This window comes from Malus domestica, chromosome 04 (assembly GCF_042453785.1).
Source record: "Malus domestica chromosome 04, GDT2T_hap1".
Classification (NCBI taxonomy): Eukaryota; Viridiplantae; Streptophyta; class Magnoliopsida; order Rosales; family Rosaceae; genus Malus; species Malus domestica.
Genome location: NC_091664.1, coordinates 4,123,974 through 4,147,524, shown reverse-complemented (window position 1 = coordinate 4,147,524; position 23,551 = coordinate 4,123,974). Strand labels below are relative to the sequence as shown.

Here is a 23,551-nt window from a genome sequence, read left to right as displayed (position 1 = left end):
TACGTTGTTATCATTTCCTGGGCTTTCTTCTTCATTCATTTCCCACTCAAGATCAGCCATGATTGTTTCTCGGTGATTGTCATTCCAGTCCCAAGCTTTATCTTCTTCAAAAATCACATCTCGGCTTATCACTATCTTCTTAGAAGCTGGATTGAATAAATGATAAGCCTTGGATTCCTCATTGACTCAAAGTAGGATGCAGTTCTTACTCTTGTCATCAAGTTTAATCCTCTTACTGTCATAAACATGCACGTGTGCTAGACACTTGATGGTTTGGAGCCACTCGAAGCTTCTTCTGGCTTCATGTTTCTCACTGCTAGAGTTGGACTTCAGTTGAGTACATGAATGGTCCAGTTGATTGCTTCTAGCCAGAAAGTTCTTGAAATTTTCTTCTTTGTAAGCTTGCTTCAAACCATGTTCATAATAGTTCGATTCTTCTTCTTCGCGACACCATTCTATTGGGGAGTATAAGCAATAGTCAACTGCCTTTGAATTCCATGCATGTTGCAAAAATCTGTGAACTCGAGTGAAGTGAATTCACCCTCACGATCTGTACGCAGACTCCTTATGCTTGAACCAGTTTCTTTTTCAACCCTAGCCTTGAAACTTTTGAAAGTACTAAAGGTTTCTAACTTGTCAACCAAGAAATATACCCATGCTTTTCTACTATAATCATCGATAAAGGTAATGAGATACCTTTTCTTACTGTTAGAGATCAGATTAATGGGCCCACATACGTCTGTATGCACAAGTTGAAGAAGATGCCCTCCATGTACTATCCTTTGGAAATGGATCTCGTTGTTGCTTCCCCACCAAACACTTTTCACAAACTTTCGTGTGAGCTTTGAACTTTGTAAGCCCTTCACCATATTCTTTAGTTTTGTTAAAGGATTTTTAAACCGCTCCAACTCAAAAGTCCATATTTGCAATGCCACAATTGGGGTTGATCGTCTGCAACAGTGTTGAAACACTTCTGTTCTTATGATTGTGTGCGAGCCAATAAGATAAACATTTGATTTGCCGCCATTGAGGTCTCCCAAATCAATCATCTCTCTGGATGATAAATCTTGCACTTGCCACTTTTTTATAAAAATGGCAAGGCCATTCTCTTGCAACTGTCCAATGCTCATTAAATTATTCTTTAAATCCGACACATAGAATACCCCAATGATGACCTACATGATTCCATTGACTTCCATATGAACATTTCCCTTCCCTAGCATAGCCAAGCTTGAATTGTTCCCTAACTTCACAGATTTCCTGAAATTTTCATCCAAGTTTGTGAACATCTCCTTCTTGCCACACATGTGATTGTTGCATCCCGAGTCCAAGAACCATAATTCCTCTCTGTCAACCTCCTCGATATCCACATAAGCCATCAACAACATTTCTTTACTTGTTTTTGCATAGAAACCTTTTGAATCCTTCCCATTCTTATGGAATTCCCACTGAAAATGCCCCAGTTCATGATAATTGTAACATTCAAGGGTAGACTTGTTAGGTCCATATATACCCCTCCATCGTCCTCTTCCTCTGAAACTGCTGCGTCCACCTCTCCCGCCTTGTTGACATCATGAGTCACCTTTAGAGCTTGCTCATCCACCGTGTGTCTCCCCATTCTTTGCTCGTGTACCAACAAGCTACCTTGTAGTTCATCGATGGACAAGATGTCGAGATCATTAGACTCTTCAATGGATTTTTTCAATGACCACCATGTCTTCCATCTTTTCCCCATGACTTCTCATCTTGTTGGCTATGGTGAGAGTTTGTGCGAAGTACTCATTCACTTATTCCCCCTCCTTCATGTGTAGAATTTCAAACTCTTTGCGAATAGATTGTAATTGTGCACGTTTAAATCGTGATGTGCCCTAGTACTTCTGCTTCAAGGAGTCCTAGATGTCTTTCGCGGTATCTTTCTTCAATATCCCAATGATGACCTACATGATTCCATTGACTTCCATATGAACATTTCCCTTCCCCAGCACAACCAAGCTTGAATTGTTCCCCACTTCATAGAATTACTAAAGGTTTCATCCTTGTCTGTGAACATCTCCTTCTTGCCACACATGTGATTGTTGCATTATGAGTCCAAGAACCATAATTCCTCTCGGTCAACCTCCTCGATATCCACATAAGTCATCAACAACATTTCTTCACTTGTTTCTACATAGAAACCTTTTGAATCCTTCCATTCTTAGAGCATTCCCACTGAAAATGCCCAAGTTCATGACAATTGTAACATTCAATGGTAGACTTGTCAGGTCCATTTCTACCCCTCCCTCGTCCTCTCCCTCTGAAACTGTTGTGTCCATCTCTCCTGCCTTGTTGGACATCATGAGTCACCTTTAGAGCTTGCTCATCCACCATGTGTCTCCCCATTCTTTGCTTGTGTACCAACAAGCTGCTTTGCAGTTCATCGATGGACAAGATGTCGAGATCATTAGACTCTTCAATGGATCTTTTCGATGACCACCACATCTTCCATCTTTTCCCCATGAATCCTCATCTTGTTGGCTATGGTGAGAGTTTGTGCGAAGTACTCATTCACTGATTCCCCCTCCTTCATGTACAAAATTTCAAAGAGCAACAAAGGCATTAAATAGCCTTACAAAGAAAACTGAACGCTGAAAATATGCAGCCCACGTTTTAGAATCCTAACAACGTGGTACACGATTAAATCAGAATCAAACTCAATAACTTGTCCCTAAAGAATAGGGATTATTAACTACTGAAAACAACCCTACAAACTAGGAGACCTAACCCTAACGGCTAGGAAATCCTAACAACTTCTAACACGTACTTGTACTGTGTTTTGGCCAATCCCAGCCCTAACCGGAATCGGGGCGATCCCACTATAAATAAAAGGAACCCAGACCCCCCATCCCAGCGTCCAACAATCGATTATCAAATCCCTGATTCTAGAAGTCCCAATCGCTCGCGATCTCGATCTGCAATCTCAGCCTCCGCCACGGCGTCAGGGTCACGCTTCCGCTTTAAGACCTCACTCTCAAAGCCAGAGTCAGACGAACCTCTGTATGCACCTGAAGGCTGCTACCTCGAGGCAGGCCCTGACGCACCTGTCTCTGTGTGCATAACTGAAAACCCTAATTTTCAGAATTGGAGGGAAACGGGGCTGCCGCCGATATTGCCCGGGGCGGATGTTCCTTGGTGGCAGGATGCCTCTTTACCAGTTGGACCGCAGCCATCGCTTGCCGATGCCCTCTATGGTGATTGATTCGACCCTCTCTCTCTCCCTCTCTCTCATTTTTTTTTTTTTTTACATTTATTTGGTTTTCATGCTATTTTGTTCATAATTTACATGCTAATATTACAGAAGAAAAACATTTTTAATCACTAAGAGTAAGTGCCACGTTGTTTGCAGTTGAATATATTATGGTGTTGGACGATGGAATTTCATTTTCTAAAATTTGTGGATATTTTTGTTTGGTTAATATAAAAAAATAATAAAACTGAATACGGAATTTGTAATTTTTTGAACTCTCAATCATAGAATTTGTGGTAGAGAATTGGAGGTCCCAAATTCTAAGTTTATTTTTCATTTGGAAATTCTAAATTTTTATGTTTATGAATCTAAATAATATAAATTCTGACTTTTATCCAAATTTCAAATTTATTTCCGTCGTCCAAACGAAGTGTTAGTCAGACAATCACACATACTCTGCTAATAGCAAGGGAGTACTTATACTAGTTGTTAAACTGTGACAACAGATGAAAAAACCGAACGGCTTAGTGTAAGGAGAATGATTGCCGGTGCTTTGTCCAGGGTATCGAAGGAAGTTGGTGAAAGCTTTAGGGATTCTGTCAATGCATTTGACCCTCGTAAAGTTGCTGCTCAAGTGGAATCTGTGCTCTTTGATAACTGGGGTTTTCGCGATGAGTCGAATTATGATAAGTATGAAGCTATAATACACTTCCTGATCCTGGATGAAATCAAGGAGTTCCGCAGACAAGTCCTTGTTGAGGAGATTCCGCCGGAGATGCTGCTCAACATGTCCTTTGAACAGCTGCAGCAGAGGTACCCGCAGACGCGCAGTTATCTTGACTACATTGCTCCCAAGTAAAACTGTGGCTGGCAATATCCATCCCGTGGAATTGAAGTTGTGTTCTGGCCATTTGCTGGTTGGATCACTTTATAAGTGAAGAGGAAGAGGAGGAGTGCTTGTGTACTTATTTTTTATTTTATTTTTTTTATGTTTAATGACGCTTGCATAACTAAGAGGCAATAACTATGCTCCAGAAATTTTCCTAGACAATACCAGATACGTAAGATTTTTTTTTTAATATTTTTTTTGTATTTGATTTCTTTGTAAAAACTGATCTCATCTGTTTTCTGGGACCTGGGCTTCAGGGAATTTTAACGAAAAGCTCCTAATACTGTTCATTTTAACGAAAAATCACATTTTTACACTAAAAAATCAATCATGATATTATTCACTTTGCCCTTTATTTGGTCTTTATCGTTAAAACTCAAAGTTTTCAAGCATTTTTTATTAGTTTTTTTGCTTCTTTTATACAGACTCCTTGTTAATAAACTAAAGCATAAAACTTTCAATTAACTCTCTTAATCACCGATTAAGACAATCACAATTGAGACCTATTTTAGGTTCATAACAATACTTCCTCCTTAAAAATTAGCCTTGTCCACAAGACTTTAAAAAATGGATGTGGGAACTTGTTTGAAAGCAGCAGCACATTCCCTTATGATGGACATGGTTCTCAATTCCAGATATGCCCGTTGCAATCCCAATATCAGCAAGTTTCAAAACAGGTGCATCATTCAGTGGTTTCAAAGCACTAGTTGACATCTCATGAAGAGCTTGCACGATATAGTTCCTTGAGGTATTGTCCAGTGGTACAACAGTGCCATCAAGCAATTGAACCTTGGTGCTTTTCTCAATCAAATTCTCTACAGCACCCTTCACTAGCAATGACTTCTTCCCTGAAACAGAGTTGACAATTACACCCATGGATTTCTTATCAGGATCAAACTCAAGGGTTGCACTTCGGCGTTCAAATTCATTCCACTTCTGGCAACAACCAAGCAAATCCCTTTCATTTGATGATTCCGCACCCTTGGATTCTTCGGGAATGGGCCATCTTCTCAACTAAAAACTTTGGAGCTGCCTCAGTAAGCATTCCATAGGCAACATACTTCTGTTCTGCCTGTGTAATGCTAGCATTATTGCAGACAGCAGCTACCTATGCGATCATTTGAAGATTAGCATCCATTCGACCAGTTGGCCAGTCATGAATTTCACCATCAAGTGGATTCAATTGTATGTAGTTCCATCCATCCTAAACTTCGGTAGTATAATAGGCCTAGGACGCAAAGCTATAAGTTTTGCCACTACCATCTGATTTTTAGTCATGGTCCCTGTTTTATCATCCCAAGTAAGGAAATATTTGATATGGATGAACCACACTAATACGCAAATTACTCCAGTGATCATCTTAAGTATCTCTCTGAACTCGTTAAACTTCTCCTTAAGTGGGGTATCTTCTTCGCTCTGTGAGGCAACATGGATTTGCATTTGCACCTTCCCAATTTCAGTCGACATTCCTGTCTCTGCAACAAAGCATAGGCAATTCCCATTCAAAACAATCGGTCCAGCGAAAACCATACTTTTCTTCCCCTGAATATCTGGGTCTTCAGAGATCGGCTTGTTAGTCTTATTCACTGCCACTCTCCCAGGTCAATGAACCTTGCTCCACCCTCAAAGTTGAGCAATGCTTGTCAAGCAACATGCGATTCACACAACAGCTGGGACGTACATCAACATCCGCATATACAAAATCTTTACTGTACTTTTTTTCAAAAATATCCCTTAGTGCGATCAGTTCAGAAATCTCAGAACACCTGGGAGAGGCCAAGATTAAACTAGCAATTCCTTCTTTGAGATAAGGCGGACACTCCCTTCGCTTTGTGATGATAGAAGGTCTAGATTCTACTAATTCACTCAATGAACTCATTGACAACCAAAATGTTATGTTCTCTAATCAAATGTTCAACTCGGATTCGAGCAGCGTCATCTTGACCAGATTGAAGGAGAAAGGCAATGTTAGGCCTCATTTGCTTCACCACCGCCCGCCTCTTGTTCCACAACAACTTTATTCGAGCTACCGCCATCTTCAATTTCATTTTGTTGAATTTGGAGCCTCCACCCTTACCCCAAATGCCATTGCAGTAGCACATGGCACCAATTGGCGTGGAGGAACCAATTATACTGCCCCCAAATGCTGGCTGTGATGCTTAAGTTGTACTTTCAAAAGGACTTGTTTGAGCAAGATTGAACCCAAATGCTCCGAACATAGGCTTCTGACCAACACCTGATGAACAAGCAAAAGCTCTACCTAATGCAATTGTACTTCCATATTCAAAACCAAAGGTAGAAATTTCATCAAACAAAGAAATTCTTCTTCACAAATTTACCCACAAAATACCAATCAACCCATCCAAATTTATCTTTCAGTAATGCACTATAGTTATCAGTCAAAAGAGAAGGGAATTTAGCCTCCGAATTTGCTAAAACGAAACTCGAATTAAGAACTACCTCAGGTTCAGTTTTCGTGGTATCGGGGAACGAGTGCGTATGGAGTAGCGGCAGAGCAGTCGTCAGCGTCGAAGCATGAATCACTCTTTTCGATTCCGGAAGAGAAGCTGTGGCTGCAGCGGAATCGTTCGACTGTGGCTTGACGGACGAAGTTGCCAGTGCTCGCAACAACGGTGAAGATGAGAGCAGCGGTGGAGCTTGGATTGCCGTTCTTGAATAAGTTGCGATTGGGCTCCGAGGTAGCTGGATAGGATCAATCGCAGGAGAAACACGATGATCGGTGGCAAGAGGGGCACAGATGCCTTCTCCAGCGCTTCGAGAGTGCAGCTCTCTTTGAAATTTGTCGAAATAGAGAGGAAGAGAATCTTTAAAAAAGAGTAAATTGTAGCGACTTTTAACTTTTAACTTAAGTAGAGCAACGATCATTCAACTAAAAATCTATTATTATTCGTCCATCAATTCATCAAAATGTGCAGCTATAGTTTCTCAACTAAAAATTCATTATCATTGGTCCCTCAACTTTAATTCAACTGGAGAAATAGTCTCTTAACTCTAACCCAATTGTAGCAATGGTCCTTCCAACATAACTCATTTTGACAAATTTTTTGATGTAGTTGACGAAAATGACTATAATTACACACTTTGATGAGTTGAGGGACCCTAATTGTATAAATGGTCATTCCAATATAACTTATTTTGACAAAATTTTGATGAAATTGATGAAAATAATTATAGCTACACATTTTGATAAGTTGAGGGACCAATGGTAATGGATTTTTAGTTAAAGATCATTACTCCAATTTGATTAAAGTTAAGGGACCATTGCTACAATTTACTCTTAAAAAAATAAAATGCTTTCTAATAAACAAACATTACACGGAGTAATTGCACTATGTTTAGTGGATTACCATTGGTTTTGAGAATAATAATAGGACAAGTTTAAGCTCCGCTAACATTTTTCCTTTTTGAACGAGCGATATTATCTAGAGTCGAAGAGTAAGCTAAATTTCACAATGTGTTAGCATTAATGTGATCCAAATTCACTTTTGACGAGAATTAAATATAAGACCTCTAGCTTATAAGTGAAGAAGAATATCATTATGCCGTAATACTAAGTAAACGATTCGGATTGTTGAAGTTTGATGTGGAGTGGATCTCACAACTAATCTCTATTTTTTGAAAAAAAAATAAAAAATGAATTTCCCTTTCCTTAAAAGATATGTGGGTATATGTGTTTTTTTTATTCGATTGATACACATTTCGTAGCACGGATGCATAACATATTACGCTATTACTCAATACTTGAATCCTTTGTTTGGTAAACAAATCTTCATTCTTAACATATTTGGGTGATAATTTAGGTTGTTAAAACTTTGATTAAAAATCACTTAGTACTACGATCTGGTGGTATTTATCTTCAGTTGAAAATGAGAGGTCTTAAGTTCGAATCTCGTGAATGACGAACTCAATACCAAATTAGAATGCTCATGGTGTGGCTTAGCCGAACTCCCCCTCCCTCTAATGAATAAATATTAATGTAATAAAAAATAAAAAAAATAAAAAATATCTGCAAATGAGAGGGGGAACGAAGGTCTGCATGCGGGTTTGATTGTTCATGGAATCGAAGACGATGATGGTAAATTACTTGGTGTGTTGAGAAATGCTTTTAGGATAAAAGAATTTCTCGAGTCAACCCAAAATTTGAAGAAATTTTTTGTTGTGACGGAAATACGAATGATACACCGCTTATGCAAGTGGTAGAAAATTTTAATTTTTAAATTATTAACATTTTAACACACATAACTCATTATTTATATAGGAACACGTGGTGTAACGATCACGCTGAAAAATCTCTCCGAAACTTGGCCTTTGTATTGAGGTTGGGTGGTCCGATGCGCAAAGCCTCTAAATTTTTGAAAATTATCAAAGAGATTTATACGCGCGAAACCCACATCTGACGAAACCAACCATTAAGTATCGGTCATTACAATAAGGCTTAGTTTTAGCTACGACCCCTCGAATTCGATTTTAAATTTCATTTTACTCCTGTAACTTAAAAGTCACTACTTTACTCCCTGAAACTCATAGTTCGCTCCACTTTGCCCCTAAAACTCATAATGGAGCGAACTATGAGTTTCATAAAGTTAAGTGACGACTTTAGAGTTCCAGAAGGCAAAATAAGATTGAAATGGTGTTCCAGGAGGCGTAGCTAAATATAAGCCTTACAACAACCACCACCAGGCCATCCTACTAAATGGGATCGGCTATATGAATTCCAAAACACCACTAGGCTTGTGCCCACTGCCAAGTTCAAAATTATTTCACAGGACTTGTTATTGTTACAACCGTTCCTATACGGGTAATAACAACTCAACGTTAACAAAAACTCGAACAGTGGACTTCTACTTATTATCTACAGAGCAGAAAGTAGACAGTAAAGCAGCTGTGGCCAAGCACAGGGTTGAGTTTAAAATATCTCAGTATGGTGTGAATATATTATTTACTATCATCGTTGCCGCCATACTCGGTAGAGTTACCATTCCAGAAGGAATTTCTGTCGCTGAACCGTTCATCATCTTCGTCGCGCTTCAAAGTGTGAATGTTGCTTCCGAAACCAGATGCTGGTGGCTTCCTGCTCTTTTTCTCCTCACTTTTACCACTTGTAGAAGCGTTTTGAGTGACGCTATTCCGACGTGTAGGGTTAGGGCCTAATATGGGAAAGCAAAACTGTCAGTATAACAGAAAATTTTGATTGCCAACCTCTGCAGCTTCAATCAAAAACTCTTTCAGCATCCTCCATTTATATTTCACTTTTCCTTCAAGTTAACTTGGGAAAGAAAGTGCATAACAAACACTCGTGGTAATCTTGCCATGCAGGTAGGCGAGTGCTTACTGTGTTGACTTGAACACGCTTCGTTTGGCTACCACAAACAAGCAATTGACATCATTTCACTAGCCCAACTAACTAAATTAAACCCAATGTCCCAACCGGAAAAGAAAGGAGCCACGTGAACCCAGGTAGTTAGCAGTCATGTATAAAATATCTGAGGGTTTGATGTTATACATCACTGGTTTATAAAAGGAGAAGACAGACTATGACCTATTAAAGGATTTCATGCCCTGCTCTACTTTCTATTGTAAATATCAGCTAAATGGAGTCGTCCTCCCCGTTCAAGATGCAACTATTCGACCAAAGCCAAAACTATACAAGATTATTAGAGTTTCTTTTATTTGATTTTTTTGGGGTTCTAAATTTCTGTATGCTGGAAAGTCATTAATAAAAAAGGTTTCCTAAGCTGAATAAGAGAATGTAAAAGAGACATTATAACATCACAGCAGAGAGCAGAAACTCACTATATTCCCACGTGCCATTTTCGGATTGCTGTCCCGAACTTGATGAGCTAGCACCACCACCCAAATAAGAAAGAGGATTGAAGTACGATAAAAATCTTTTCGCATACGAAAAATATCCCCCATTGCTTCCATCTGAGGAACTAACAGTATTTCTCGAGTCTGTTTGGTCAGAGAATGCAGATTTCCCACTCAGATAATTAGTCCCTTTCTGACGTGGAACCACTATCAATGCTTGCCTGTCAAACAGGCCCAAATCTGATAACGATTTGCTTAAATCTGCATAACACAATAAAAAGTTATGGTTTATATTAAAACATGATAATCTAAACAGGCAAAGAAGAAACGAACCACCAAATCATTGGATAACTCTATTTTAACATCACACAAACTTAGTTCGAGAATGCATTTACATTGTGCTCGCAAGTACATGGACAACAGATAGAAATGAACACAAGAAGAAACACCCATAATCTAGCAGGCCAGAGAACGAAGGATAGTATGATAGAAGGCAGTGTCATCTATTTTACAATAACTTCAGGATACAAGGAACACAAGTGACACCAGTCCACATACAAATTTTCAGCAGATAACGCAATTAGAAAGATAGGTAATAACGATTCAGAATTTCTTACCTTGATCACAGAATATCTTGCGAGGATAAGGGATGGCTAGATCATAGTTGCCAATACCACTTCCTTGGTTTTCATCCACATAGTCTTTAACCATTCTCATAGTGCTTGTTATAGAAAACTTCTCTTTCAGGCTGACACCATTGGGCAATCGTATATTCAAGTTAACATCACTTGATCTGCTGACCCTCGTACAATTCTCAAAGGTATCAACCTTCTTATCATCTTCGGCTTCACCCTTATCAACTTGTACAACTTCAGATTTTACATTACTAACTGCTTGTGAACCTTCACCTGAGACACCTGAATGATTAACAGTGGTCTTTTCTGGGCCACTATAACTACCTTCAGCAACAGGATTAACAATATCACCTCCAGACTTGTTCAGGTCTTCCATAGCAACATTATGTACTCCTTGGGCCGATTTGGTGGAAGAGCTGGACTGTTCATCCCCAACACATTCTAACCCATTAGCATCAAAAGATATTGAAAATGTCTTGTATCCTAAATCATTATTTTTCTTGTATTTATGTCAAAGAAAAACAGGTCCATGTCCTAGTTAATAAAGTTGGCAAATACTAAATGACTAATGAAGCAGTGAATGCAGGTAATAATATGTACCTCAATTTTACAACCACGACCTTTATGTTTCATCACTGTGTCAGATGCAGCATCTACAGCATCTGGAGATTGAACATTTGTGTCAATTAAGGGAGACTCAACAGCTGTACTTGAGGAACTTCCTTGATCAGAGATAACAGCTTTACTTGAGGAACTTTCTTCACCAGTTGAGACAGCATTAGGAACCCCAGAAGTCGATGGTTCGGATTTATTTGAAGCAAGAGCTGCACTCAATACAGTCGCAGTTGTTTCCTACAGTTGAATATCAGATAATACTGGTCATTGTTTCATTTAAATTTAACGTAAGAAAATGCATGGTCATTGGTCATGTCAGCTATAAATAACGAGCGAGGCTCTGGAGCATATAGCCAAGGTCAAGAGTACCTGCAGAGTATTGTCTCATGGACATCCCTACTGCTTCCCAGCTAATGTGCATTCATCAAACATTAACAGTGATTTCAAAGAGGAGATAATGTTGATGTTGCAAACGCTTAAATGATAAAGTAGCTAATAGGTTAGCACAAATCCGGTAGGTTCAGGTTCAAGCCCTAACAGGCTGTAGAATTGATTTGATCCGGAACTTTTTCAGAGAACCTAAAACCGAATAAAAAGCTGGAACAAATGACCCTACATACCCATTTGATTTCGAGTTCAGGACAGGTTGTCTAGTATTGGGCTCAAAAAATTACAAGTATTTTGTGTTCAAAAACAATAATTTGAGATCAAGAAGGCATAAGCCTAAGTGATAAATACACCTAACTTAGCTAGGCCAAAGCAACATGCACCAGCTCATAATCCACAAGGTGACAGTTGGATGGAAAAATGGAAATATAGGAGTTAAATGCAGGTGTAACCCCTTATTGTGAAAATTTTCATATGTTGATATGCGGTGTGCACCCCAGACAGTACAGGCAGGGAGGTTGTTATGAGAGATAACATGAGAATCCACCACCGGAGTAATGGGGCAGGCTCTTGGGTTTATCCCCAATTATTCCGCATTCTAAGGATTTGCTTCGCCACGCCCAAATCCTATATTGAGAACTACCTTGACATCTCTTTCTTAATGGCACACAACATGCATTTGCACTGCAACATGCACGTGCCAAAGCAAGCTTTCAGATTTACCCATCAAGAAATGCATCTAAATATGCGAAATTATGTTTTTGCTACCTTTGCTTCACTATGAGCAATTAATATGTGCAACCTGCAATCTTCTTCCAAGGACTCAAGAACAACCCTTGGTGCATCAACCCAGCTATATCCAGGACACTTTTTCAGACCCTTTGCTCTCACCACTTCCCCACTCTTGAAACATCACCCCATGATATAGTTTCCATACTATTTAGGTTCAATCTCAAAAGAAGCTATCAGCAGTCAGAACATTGTCGGGAGTCCAATGGATGCACTGGTTGTGTGTCTCTGTGGGATTGGAGATATTGTTATAAAAAGACTCGAACACTAGAGTCAATAAATACAATGCGAATGTAGCTTAAAATCAAAGCTGACAGTTGTCCAGGGGTGAAGCACACAAGCTGGCCATCGCAGGTCTCGGGTTCAAGTCTTCAGCATGCAAACTTCATAAAATGTTGACATATAATGGTAACCAGTTGAAGCCGGTTTTTACTGTTCATAAAACTTAATGCACAACCAGAGCCAGACTAATCATATTATTCAAAGAACAGCCTGGTCTAATCCATTCAAAAAGTGAAAACTAGGCCAGATTGACCTGGGTGAGTCAGGTTACCCCTTTTCCTTGGTATTTTTCTCATACCTAGTTGTGTGTCTGCAGGGTGTGGTAAACAAAAGATGAAAGAAGAGAAAAATGGGAAATTTACTTGATATGATTCTAATTGATCTTGACAAGTCTGAGTTGAGAAGCGTAGTACACTGACCCCAATCTTGGTTTTGAAGACGGTCAAAGGGGGGTCACTATATGTCATGGCGTAAATAAAACACAGAATTGAAACCTAATTTAACCTTTACAATAAATTGTAAAAATAAAAAATAAAAAAAAGGATCAAAGCCATTTGCACAACAAGGTCATTACAAATGTCATCTTGCCAAGCATTGATGTGTTTTCAAAGTAAATTTGACAGTAAATAGGATGATTTACAATTAAAAAAACAACGAAAATATACCTGGATATGGAGACCCAACCATGCCTTCTCTAAACTGGACGCCAGAGCTTCAGCACTGAGAAAACCCTCTAAAAACACAAACCAAATTCTTAAACTATATTTATGTGTTCCTCTATATTATTCTTAAAAATATTCGAAAGAAAACATACCATTCTGCCAAAGTTGTACACCATTGTATCCAATAGCTGTTATACAAGGTACAGATTTCTGTGGGTCTGTAACATGTTGATGCAAGGATAGACTCTTTTATTTTAAATTAATGTAAAGAGCTTATAATAAGCCGTACACAAAACATGTAATTTAGAAAATTGCAATTGTGCCAATTGGTATGTGCAACATATAAAACAGCTTCACCAGTCACTGAAACTAGCAACAGCGAATAAAAAAGGAAAATAATAAACATATAACCACAAAATTTAAAACTACCAACTCAAAACTACAACACAGGAAAGCCGAAAGCTGCAACTTCAAGTTACAATTAATTCCGACACCTCATGGATTTTCTTCACTCCTTTCTACAGGAAGGTGAATGTTCTGGATTTATAAAATGAGATAGACAGGTACAAAGGAAAAGCCATTGCAAATAAGAAGGTGGTGGACTCAGTAATAAGGGAGATTAGAATCAGAATAGGGAATATCAGTAGTTCCTAATATCTCTGAACGAGGTGCCGTGAGACTACGGCCCAACTTGGCCAGTTTCTTGATCATCCTACAAAGAGAAAAGACAGCTACAATCCTAATGAATTACTGCAATGTTTCTTTAAGATTTTGGTCAGCATAACCTGCAAACAATGTATTTCCCCTCTAGTTGATTCAGATTATCATGTGGCAGCATGGCAATAGCTCAGCAGGCCAACTTCCGAAGGAATTCGGCACTGTCGTCTTCTTGTAAAAGGATACATATTGCAGAAAAATTGGCAGCATCAGTGCTTTCTTCAGGGATATGCAATAAAATGCAGTACTTTTCTACTGAGTCCGCCACCTGAATCAAAACATTAACATAAGAAAAACATACAAAGCAGGAATATAAAAATTAAACAAATTTATAAGGAAAGAGAAAACCAAAAGAAAAGGAAAACAACTTACATTTAGATCAGTCCATGTAGAATTTTCCAAACGACTAGACTCGTCATTTTTACCTGAAGATCCACAAAACAAAAACAAATGAATATACATATTAAGTGTCATAACAAAGTCAATAATTAAATATATTTGTACAGTATGAAAAACTAAAGGAAAAAGGAAATGTAATATGTGCAAGTTTATTCATTCTTCATAAATTACGCGTGGCCGTCGATTACATTAATATTCTAACTCACGACAAGACAGAAGGTGCTTTATAAATGCACAAAATACAGCATAAACAGAATTACTAATACTACGTATAAAAGTGAGAATGTGAGAAGATACTAGGTGAACAAATATCTGTGCTACTGCAATGTCAATCTATGGAATACTTTAATCCTTTCCTAGTTAAACAGCCTTATTTTAACTTTTAAGAAATAATTTTAAGTTACAAAACTATTTCATTTTGAGAAATAAGTTTCCTCTCTCTTTTTTTTTTTTTTTTCTCTCTTTCAACACTCTAGCCCATCCCTTCATACTACCTTTCTGTCTTTCTTTCTTTTGATAGAAAATAGAACAAATTATGAAGCTCAGTAGAAACAGTATGAACACGGCGACCCAATGGTCCACCAAGAGAAGACTTGACTTATGCATTAAACAGTTTATTATTACAGCTAATCAGCTAAAAATTCAGCAATGTAGTCCCCTTCATCCCGTATAATAGTGAAAGTCTCTCGGAACTACTAAACTAATGCAATGAACCACCACCACATTTTCTGCAGGTAAATACAAAAACAAAACAAGACAAAAGAAAAAAAACCAAACCAAATCAAAAGAAGAATCATTCACCCGAAATATACACAACAAAGAGTTTCCTCTGCTTCTTTGCTTCAGTTATTGCTTCAGGTATGGAACCTTTGTATGTAAGAGAGGTGAGAGACTGTTCCATGTCTTCAGAAAAAATTCCAAATTTTCAATAAAACCTGTAGATTACAAAGAATGTTTAATTTTATATGCAACAGAAAACACAAGGTATACAGAAGTAAACATGGACAAGGCAACATATAGATTAGAAAAAGATGGCTGGAGTCAAACATTCAAGAATCACTATTACTGAATGGTACAAGACATGTAGGGCTCCACCCAGAAGTATACTAGAAGGATAAATTAGATCAAAAACGGAAAAACCTATCACAAAGGCCTCTTGCAAAAATATATTTTCTTAATAAAATAAAATATATAAAACAAAAAACAAAGCTCATTGGATCTCAAATTACTGGCTATCAATGATCGATAGTACAAAATAGAAATCTCACACTTTAACTTTATGGAAGAATTTGAAAGAAATTAAACTCATGCTAACAAATAAACAATAGGATGCTAATGTTTGGGTATATAAGCGTCAAAAAGTAATTATAGTCAAAATATCAACTATTGAATTCCATGCTCCTTCTGCAACTATTTACCATTCTAAAATCAATATTAAACCAACAACAATAACAATAACAACAACAACAACAACAACAACAAAGCCTTTTTCCACTAAGTGGAGTAGGCTGGATGAATTCTAGAATGCCATTGCGCTAAAATCATTATTAAACCATTTCAGAAAAATCAACCGCAATCCATAGGTAACCTTTACTGGCATGATTCAGTAGAACCAAAGGGTTTAACCCCAATTCATAATGCATCTACCTCGTTGAGTACTTTCCCTCCGACAAACCTCAGTGAACTAAATTATCACATAATTCAGCTAAACATTCAATTACTGCATAATTAGGGTACACACAAACTAACACCTAGACTAAGATCAAATTTCAGTTCATATTTCTTGTCTAATTTTTTACATAAATAATCAAAGTGATCCAGCTCAACACATATCAAAGAACCCCAATTTATACCCAATTAGCCAAATTGACTTCCCACTTCTGATTGGGAAAAATACTCACAGATTCTACTCGAATTTTCCCGCAAGATCAACAATCAATCAAGTTGCCAAGCGAAATTTGAAATTTCCATGGGATGAAATAAATGTTCAAAAATAAATGTTAATTCTGCGTTTCTATTCGTTCCTCGCAAATTTTCTCGGAAACCAAACGATGAGATGAGAGAGATGAGAAGAACTCTGTACCTTCGTGAGAATTCGCTCCGAGAGATACGATTCCGAGTACAACAGATAAAGCTCTGACTATCGAAACCGCTTTAGATTCGTCTTCCTTTCGCTCTTTGCTTTGCCCTTTTGTGGTGGTGACACATTTGGGAAGGGGAAGGGCGAGGGTCCCGCCGTTTACTATTAAAAATATTTTTTTATTTTTCTGAAAATAAATGGGAATTTTGTAAAGTTTATTTTTTGAAAATAAAATAATTTATGATTTTAATAAATTATTTCAAGTACAAGACAAAATAATATCATACAATAAGAATAATTAATTTTAACCAAAAAAAAAAGAATAATTAATTAAATTCAGAGTATAAAATCAGTGGTGCTTGCTCCCCCTTTCCTTGTAGTGTATGAAATTTCCTCGTCTTTGGAAAATCATTTTTTCACTTCTCTAAAATGCTTTGAATTAGGAGACATACTTTGAGACGTCAGACATGATATCTCCATCCTTGTCTTCTTGCATCTCTTGCCTATTTAATTTCTTTTTTATCGTCTTTATTTCATCTCTAGTCTTTTCTTGCTCATAAAAAAACATTTCTTGCTCCATATTCAATGCAGTTAGCAAGCCAATTCGTCATCTAATTTTGAATATTATTATTCAAGGAACTTCCTATTACCTTTTTTTTTTAATAGCCTTCTTATCAATAAGCCTCGAGGTTTCTTGAGTTTGTGTGACCTCTTGAATTGGGGCCTTTGATGACGACTCTTCAGTAATTTATTTGTGCAAGGTAATCTCCCTCCAACAAAACTTGGGGATTACTTAGTAGAACTTTGTACTTTGGAATATACTTCACAATATTGTGAAACTCGTGCTTTGAGTGATTTCTTGTGCTCAATATTGAACTATATTTGTGCTTGTAGTTGCTAAAAAAAATTGAGAACAACATAATCAAATGATTACTTTTAATTACTTGAATTACATTTTAACATTTATTAATAATAAAATGTTATTATCTCATTGGCTAGATATCGTCGCTTCGATGGATTCCTTCTGTTTTTGTGAGGGCTTATTGTCAGTCTTCCAAATCTTGATGTAGATGTTTGTACCTATTCGACATAGATTGCCCACTCTAGAACGTGCCTTGAATTTGCTCGACAAAATTGTGCGTGAATCTTCTTCCACATGAGTTGCACCCTCACTACCCCTCACCATTGGCACCACCCCCACTAGTGGCACCTGTAGTTTAAATATAGCGGAAACAAAAGAACTCAACATATCCAATTAACCACTAACCTTGCGAAGTCATTATAGCAGAAAATAAAGATTCTTCTCCTCTCAACACTATATGTATGCACTGTCAATCAATGGGGCATGATGTTTTTGTTTGCGTGTATTGTGCAAGAGTAAGGACCCTTTATTTATAATGTAAACAATGGTCTTTGATAAAGATACTTCTCATCATGTAGTCCTTATCAAAGTCATCAATTTGATTACCCTTAGCACTAATATCCAAAACATTCATATCAGAATGGTTAACACCAATTGCACCGAGACTTCTTTAGGGTATATTTTAGTCTTTATACATTCCTTAATAACCGACAAGTATTGTCATACATAAACTCTTACGATCTCAATCCCTCATGCACATGCTAAACAAGTGTGCAGCTCTCATTACACTTACAACACCATCACCATCACCGCTAACCACTACCATCACGGCTACCTCTACACTCCAACCACCACACTTCGCCGTTCCTGTTGACATCACTGTCGTTGCTACCGTTGCCACCACCCCACTACTATGTCATGTTTTGTGACTATATCCAATTATATCACTTATACATTAAAATATTATTAAACGCTTTTCAACTCCCCTTCGTACTCATTACAATTTTAAAGATATCGTTTATCAAACGTTCAACTGCTTTATTTTACACTTAATTATTCTTAAAATACAACATAACTATTTTTTTTTTATATAAAAGTACAATAATCTCAAATTGGCCCTTAGAGTCCAACTTCCAAATTTTTTTTTTAACAAACTCTTACTTAATTTCCTTGATCGTTCGTTGTTGATATAGCTGAAATCGCTTAATCTGGTTACATTCCAACGCAACTGTTGTTCTATTCTGGACTTTATGTCGATTTTAAACAAAATTAAAAAAAAAAGGAAACGAAAAAAATTGATGGTTATAGAGAGAGAAAACTAGACAAACTAACTTGTAGAGAGAGGAGAAAGTGGGGGACAAAATTTACCAAAAAAAAAAAAAAGAAAAAAAAAGGAAAATAGGAGGGGAGGATATATCTCTGATCTATCTGTCCATCTGAGCAGTTTGTTGATTTGCCTCGCCAGTTTGCCACTCCGCGTTGCCTCTCTGTCTTTCCTCTCTCTCTTTTTCCTATTTATCTGTCTCTTTCTCTCTCTAAAACAAACCCAACCTCTCAAGTCTCTCTCTCTCCCCTCCCAAAAAGCAACAGCCGAAGCCCCCTTTCAAATCCTACCTGTCGCTTTACCTTCACAAACCCTAAAAAGAGACAGAAGAGAGAGAGAGAAGCGCAGAAGAAAGAGAGAGAGAGGCGCAGAGGGAGAGAGAGAGACCGAAGCAAGAGGTAGTCGTTTTCATCCTTATATATTTTTTAATTTCTCTTGAAGGCATTGTTCTTTGTTGCATGCAAGTACGGTTTCGATCTCCGTGCTAATTTTTTATTTTCCCAATCTAAACTTTCATTCCCCAATTTGACCTGTCCCCATTTCCTAAATCCCGCATCTAAATTCAATTCCTTTTTTGTAATTGTTCTTGTTTTGAATTGGTTTGTTAATTGTGAGGATCTTTGGCTAATTTGGAGAATTGGGATCAAATCATTTCTGGGTTTATTGTTTGTGTTCTGCAATTGATTGATTTTGGGGTGATTGTAAATTTTGAATTTTGTGTTTAATCTTAATGGACGCTGCCGATTGCGGTCCCCGTGGTTTAGTGGTAAGAATAGTGGGTCGCTTTTGTTTTGTTTGATTGATGATCTTTTGGGGAGGTACAATACCCAATTGTGTTGGTTTGTGTTTAATTAAAAGACGAATTGGTTTCGATTCTCGTGATTGTTGATGTTCTTTCAATTCAATTGATTGCGGATATTTTGAATGTTTATATATTGTTTGATCGTACATTCAGACTAGCTGAACCGGTATTAACACTGCAATTCAATAATTGATAAATTTTGGATAAAAGAAAGAAAATAACTTTTTTGATATTTTGAAAAGCATTAAGGGGGGTGTATTCAATTGGGATTTTAGGGGATTTTAATTCTTTTAATGAATCTAGGGGTATTCAATCATGATTTTAAGTGATTCTCTGAAATTCTAGGTGTATTCAATTAGAATTTTAAAATAGTTTATTAAAATCCTTATAAATCTAGTTGTATTCAATTAAGATTTTCAAGAAGTTTATAACATTCCAGGTGTATTCAATTAGAAATTGATTTTAAAGAATTTGAGAAAGTTGAGGAATTAGAGGGAATTGAAGAGATTTCGTAGTGTATTTTAAGCATTCACAAATCTCACCTCTTCCCATGAGATTTCGAGGGAATTGAATCAAAATTTTATATGGAATCTCTACAAATCAATTAAACTCCATAAAAATTCATGGATTTATAAATCCATTAAAATCTCTCACATTCTCAATTGAATACAACCCCCTAATTGTCCTTCATAAACTTAAAATTTCCTCATTTTTTAAAACATGAAGAAAAGAAACCCATAAGCAAAAGCCTAAGATGGCTGGAACTGCTTTATAATCTTTGCTTTAGAGGATGTAATCTCTCCTTTAACACTTTACTATGATGCCGGCACCAGACAGAAATGTTCAATTATCAAAGCTTTTGCTCCTTTTAGATTTTAATTACTATGTGATGATGCTGAATCCACTCATATCATTGTGGCACAACAGGCGCATGCTCCTCCCCCAGGTTGGTTTGTACGATTAGAGAATACAAGTGCTGAAGACGATTTGTATTTGAGGAAGAAAGTCAGGATGCGCAGGTGGCTCTGTTGTGCTTGTCACGTCGAAGAGTCTTATCCATCAAACGAAAATGAACGCCTGAAGAGCCCAAATCACTATGGAGATGGTACGTTTTTGACTTTCCTTAAGCAGATTTGCATGTAATTGAGAAAAGGAAATCATTTTTGTAACCTACGGTTTTAGTTCTTGAAGTTTCTAGTGATTTTAGAATCATTGTTAAAGTTCTAAATTTTGAGTTCAAGTTAAATCCCCGGGATGTCATTTTCTTAATTTACTCTTCGCTTCCACTAGGCAACTGCCATTATGCCACAGTGACAACGTACATTTCTTGAAAATGTTTATATTCCATTGCCACGTTTACTGTATGACCTTTGCCATCATGCATTTCTACCACGATCCATATCTGTTTTTTGGGTTCGTTAAAAAAAAATATCTGTTTTTTGGGTTTCCGTTAACTTTTCACTTACTTTTCTTCATCTATTCGTGCATGTTTAGGGAACCAAAAGGGATCTAAGGTGTCAGCTCCTGTAAAATCTGAAGTACAGAAGGCTGCTCCACCTATTGAAGTGCCTCAATTATCTGTGGAGGAGCTGAAAGAGAAGACTGACAATTTTGGATCCAAATCATTGATTGGTGAAGGTTCATATGGGAGAGTATATTATGCAAGCTTGAACGATGGTAAAGCTGTGGCAGTGAAGAAGCTTGACGTTGCATCTGAACCTGAGACAAATGTTGAGTTTTTGACCCAGGTCTGTCTGCAACTCTATCATTTGAAGTATATTTGTATCTCAGTTTAGTTATTTGATATGTGACTTCTTGTTTCTCACTGTATCTGACTGTATCTTGACATATTTTGCTACAGGTTTCCATGGTATCAAGACTGAAGCACGAAAATCTTGTTGAGTTGCTTGGTTACTGTGTTGATGGAAATCTGCGCGTTCTGGCTTATGAGTTTGCAACCATGGGATCTCTACATGACATATTACATGGTTTGTAAAACCATCTTGCCTTTTTTATTTATAATTCATCTTCACTTGATTTGAATTTTTCTTGTAGAAACTAGAATACATTAATGAATGTGAGTGCAATTATAGGTAGAAAGGGAGTTCAGGGGGCTCAACCTGGTCCTACACTAGACTGGATGCAGCGGGTAAGAATTGCAGTTGAGGCAGCTAGGGGGTTGGAATACTTACACGAGAAGGTTCAACCAGCTATCATACACAGAGATATAAGATCTAGCAACGTGCTTCTCTTTGAAGATTTCAAAGCCAAGATAGCAGATTTTAATCTGTCGAATCAGGCTCCTGATATGGCTGCTCGTCTTCATTCTACTCGAGTTTTGGGAACATTTGGTTATCATGCCCCAGAGTATGGCTCTGGAACATTCTACATTTATATGGTTATTTTCATATAATTTATGGTCCCTTGTTTTTTCCTTTTGTTGGGTTTGTTGTTTCAGTGTTTGGTTCCAAGTTTTCACAGCATGTTTTTTTGAGTGCATTTTAGTTTGGTCAACTGCTACTTCACTTTTTTCTGAAAGCATGCCTTCCTCTTAATATGATTTTATCAGTTTCTTTTTTTCCTGAGAAGAAATCAATTTTAATTAAAGAAAAGGAAAGTGCTATTCAGAGATGAAATTAGAACTATTCAGATATCCTTTCCTTTGTCGCCATAATAAGTGACAATTGGGATTGTATTCAACTGGAACTGTGCCAGATCCAGACATGGTAAACACATGTCCATGACTCAAATGCATATGATGATAGTTGCTGTCAATGGATCATGTTATTATTGAAGAGTAGTTTAAGTAGTTGAATATATTACATTTATGATGTCAACTAGTCTGATCGCTGTACATATTTTTAAAGAGGAATTGTGAAGCTTTTTTTCTCTTCTAGAAGCACCTTTCTTAATGTATCCTATTCCGAATCATCCCTGTATCAATTACTTCAGTTTTCTTCTGTCTTTGAGGAGTGTAATTAGTTTATAGATCAAAATTAATTTGAATTTGCAAAACTATTCTGCAGGTATGCAATGACAGGCCAATTGACACAGAAGAGTGATGTGTACAGCTTTGGAGTGGTTCTACTAGAACTTCTGACCGGGAGGAAACCTGTTGATCATACAATGCCTCGTGGACAGCAGAGTCTTGTTACTTGGGTGAATCTATATACTTGCTTTTCTTCGAACAACTGATCTACCAATTCTCTGTTGGACTTAATTTTACCTGACATTTACCGTGCTTTTCTTTAGGCTACTCCAAGATTGAGCGAAGACAAAGTTAAACAATGTGTTGATCCAAAGCTAAAGGATTATCCTGCTAAGGGGGTCGCGAAGGTCTCTCTCTCTCTCTCTCTCTGAACAGCTCTCTGTATCCTTCTCTACACACACATCCCCACAACCATATACACCTACACACACAAACTGTCTCTCTCTCTCTGAACACACACGTTCCCCACAACCATACGCACACTCCACCTGCCTGCCCCTATGCATTTGTGCACGTTTAAACCATCAGTGGTGTACTCACTTTTTTTGGGCTTTTTATGTTTTGTTGTTTTGTTGATGCAGCTGGCAGCCGTTGCAGCACTGTGTGTGCAATATGAATCTGAATTCCGGCCAAATATGAGCATTGTTGTGAAGGCTCTTCAACCGCTTCTGAAGCCACCAGCAGCAGCTCCGGAGTCTTGAAGGCAAGGGCCTCAGTCTTTCCTTGTGCTGGAATTTCTGCGTCCTTGAAACACTCTGCTTTCAACTGCCTCCCGCTGATTTCATCGTAAACATTATATATAGTTTCATTTTTTTACATTTCATATATGAGATTGGATGTGTAGGATTGGTTTGGCCAGTTTCATGTCATTGCTGAGTGCTGTATGTCTAATTTTTTCGCCATGAATTGACTTGGGGGTTGGATTGTGAGGTGGATATATTTTTCACTGAATATTGTTTGCTTTCTTTGACTTCTGTAATCTTAATGAGCTATCACAGCGTATGTTTTGCAACGGAAAATGTAATATAGGGCGGATATGATTGTGCACACGGCCTCGACCTAGCCGG

At 37.5% G+C, this 23,551-nt stretch overlaps 3 protein-coding genes and 1 long non-coding RNA gene across 5 annotated transcripts; 2 read left to right on the top strand and 2 right to left on the bottom strand.

The window, feature by feature from the left end:
* The first annotated feature begins 2,419 nt into the window (after nt 1–2,419).
* Nucleotides 2,420–4,302, top strand: LOC103435576 (uncharacterized). The gene is made up of 3 exons (XM_008373965.3): nt 2,420–2,536; nt 2,774–3,227; nt 3,730–4,302. Exons 1-3 carry the CDS (start codon nt 2,420–2,422, stop codon nt 4,080–4,082), a joined length of 924 nt encoding a protein of 307 aa, XP_008372187.1. The 3' UTR covers nt 4,083–4,302.
* A 265-nt stretch (nt 4,303–4,567) lies between these two features.
* Nucleotides 4,568–6,929, bottom strand: LOC103435451 (uncharacterized). Its single transcript, XR_529422.4, has 2 exons — nt 6,573–6,929; nt 4,568–6,348 (listed from the first exon to the last, which is right to left on the bottom strand). It is a non-coding gene; the product is annotated as an uncharacterized lncRNA (long non-coding RNA).
* Nucleotides 6,930–8,874: 1,945 nt separating this feature from the next.
* Nucleotides 8,875–16,646, bottom strand: LOC103435450 (plant UBX domain-containing protein 11). Its single transcript, XM_008373850.4, has 10 exons — nt 16,511–16,646; nt 15,229–15,362; nt 14,401–14,453; nt 14,215–14,296; nt 13,464–13,529; nt 13,315–13,382; nt 11,177–11,428; nt 10,559–10,997; nt 9,927–10,202; nt 8,875–9,280 (listed from the first exon to the last, which is right to left on the bottom strand). Exons 2-10 carry the CDS (start codon nt 15,326–15,328, stop codon nt 9,069–9,071), a joined length of 1,548 nt encoding a protein of 515 aa, XP_008372072.1. The 5' UTR covers nt 15,329–15,362; nt 16,511–16,646; the 3' UTR covers nt 8,875–9,068.
* Nucleotides 16,647–18,667: 2,021 nt separating this feature from the next.
* LOC103435449 (PTI1-like tyrosine-protein kinase 3) lies at nt 18,668–23,454 on the top strand. 2 transcript variants are annotated; one of them, XM_008373849.4, is made up of 8 exons: nt 18,668–19,091; nt 20,423–20,600; nt 20,990–21,243; nt 21,357–21,483; nt 21,589–21,862; nt 22,522–22,654; nt 22,748–22,831; nt 23,066–23,454. In XM_008373849.4, the coding sequence occupies exons 2-8, from the start codon at nt 20,507–20,509 to the stop codon at nt 23,183–23,185; spliced, it is 1,086 nt and encodes a 361-aa protein (XP_008372071.1). In that variant the 5' UTR covers nt 18,668–19,091; nt 20,423–20,506; the 3' UTR covers nt 23,186–23,454. The 2 variants fall into 2 exon arrangements, with proteins under 2 accessions (XP_008372071.1, XP_008372070.1); XM_008373848.4 differs by lacking the exon at nt 18,668–19,091 and adding an exon at nt 19,137–19,459.
* Nucleotides 23,455–23,551: the final 97 nt, after the last annotated feature.

Bases quoted from the DNA above. Each gene is read 5' to 3' on its own strand.
- LOC103435576 (XM_008373965.3), top strand. From the start codon at position 2,420: ATGGACAAGATGTCGAGATCATTAGACTCTTCAATGGATCTTTTCGAT. The intron at 2,537-2,773 runs GTACTCATTCAC...CCTAACGGCTAG, and splicing joins ATGGTGAGAGTTTGTGCGAA to GAAATCCTAACAACTTCTAA. The intron at 3,228-3,729 runs GTGATTGATTCG...CTGTGACAACAG, and splicing joins GCTTGCCGATGCCCTCTATG to ATGAAAAAACCGAACGGCTT.
- LOC103435450 (XM_008373850.4), bottom strand. From the start codon at position 15,328: ATGGAACAGTCTCTCACCTCTCTTACATACAAAGGTTCCATACCTGAA. The intron at 13,383-13,463 runs GTATGTTTTCTT...TTGTGTTTTTAG, and splicing joins TGTACAACTTTGGCAGAATG to AGGGTTTTCTCAGTGCTGAA. The intron at 10,998-11,176 runs GTACATATTATT...GGGGATGAACAG, and splicing joins GTCGTGGTTGTAAAATTGAG to TCCAGCTCTTCCACCAAATC.
- LOC103435449 (XM_008373848.4), top strand. From the start codon at position 19,424: ATGGACGCTGCCGATTGCGGTCCCCGTGGTTTAGTG. The intron at 21,484-21,588 runs GTTTGTAAAACC...GTGCAATTATAG, and splicing joins TCTACATGACATATTACATG to GTAGAAAGGGAGTTCAGGGG. The intron at 22,832-23,065 runs GTCTCTCTCTCT...TTGTTGATGCAG, and splicing joins CTGCTAAGGGGGTCGCGAAG to CTGGCAGCCGTTGCAGCACT.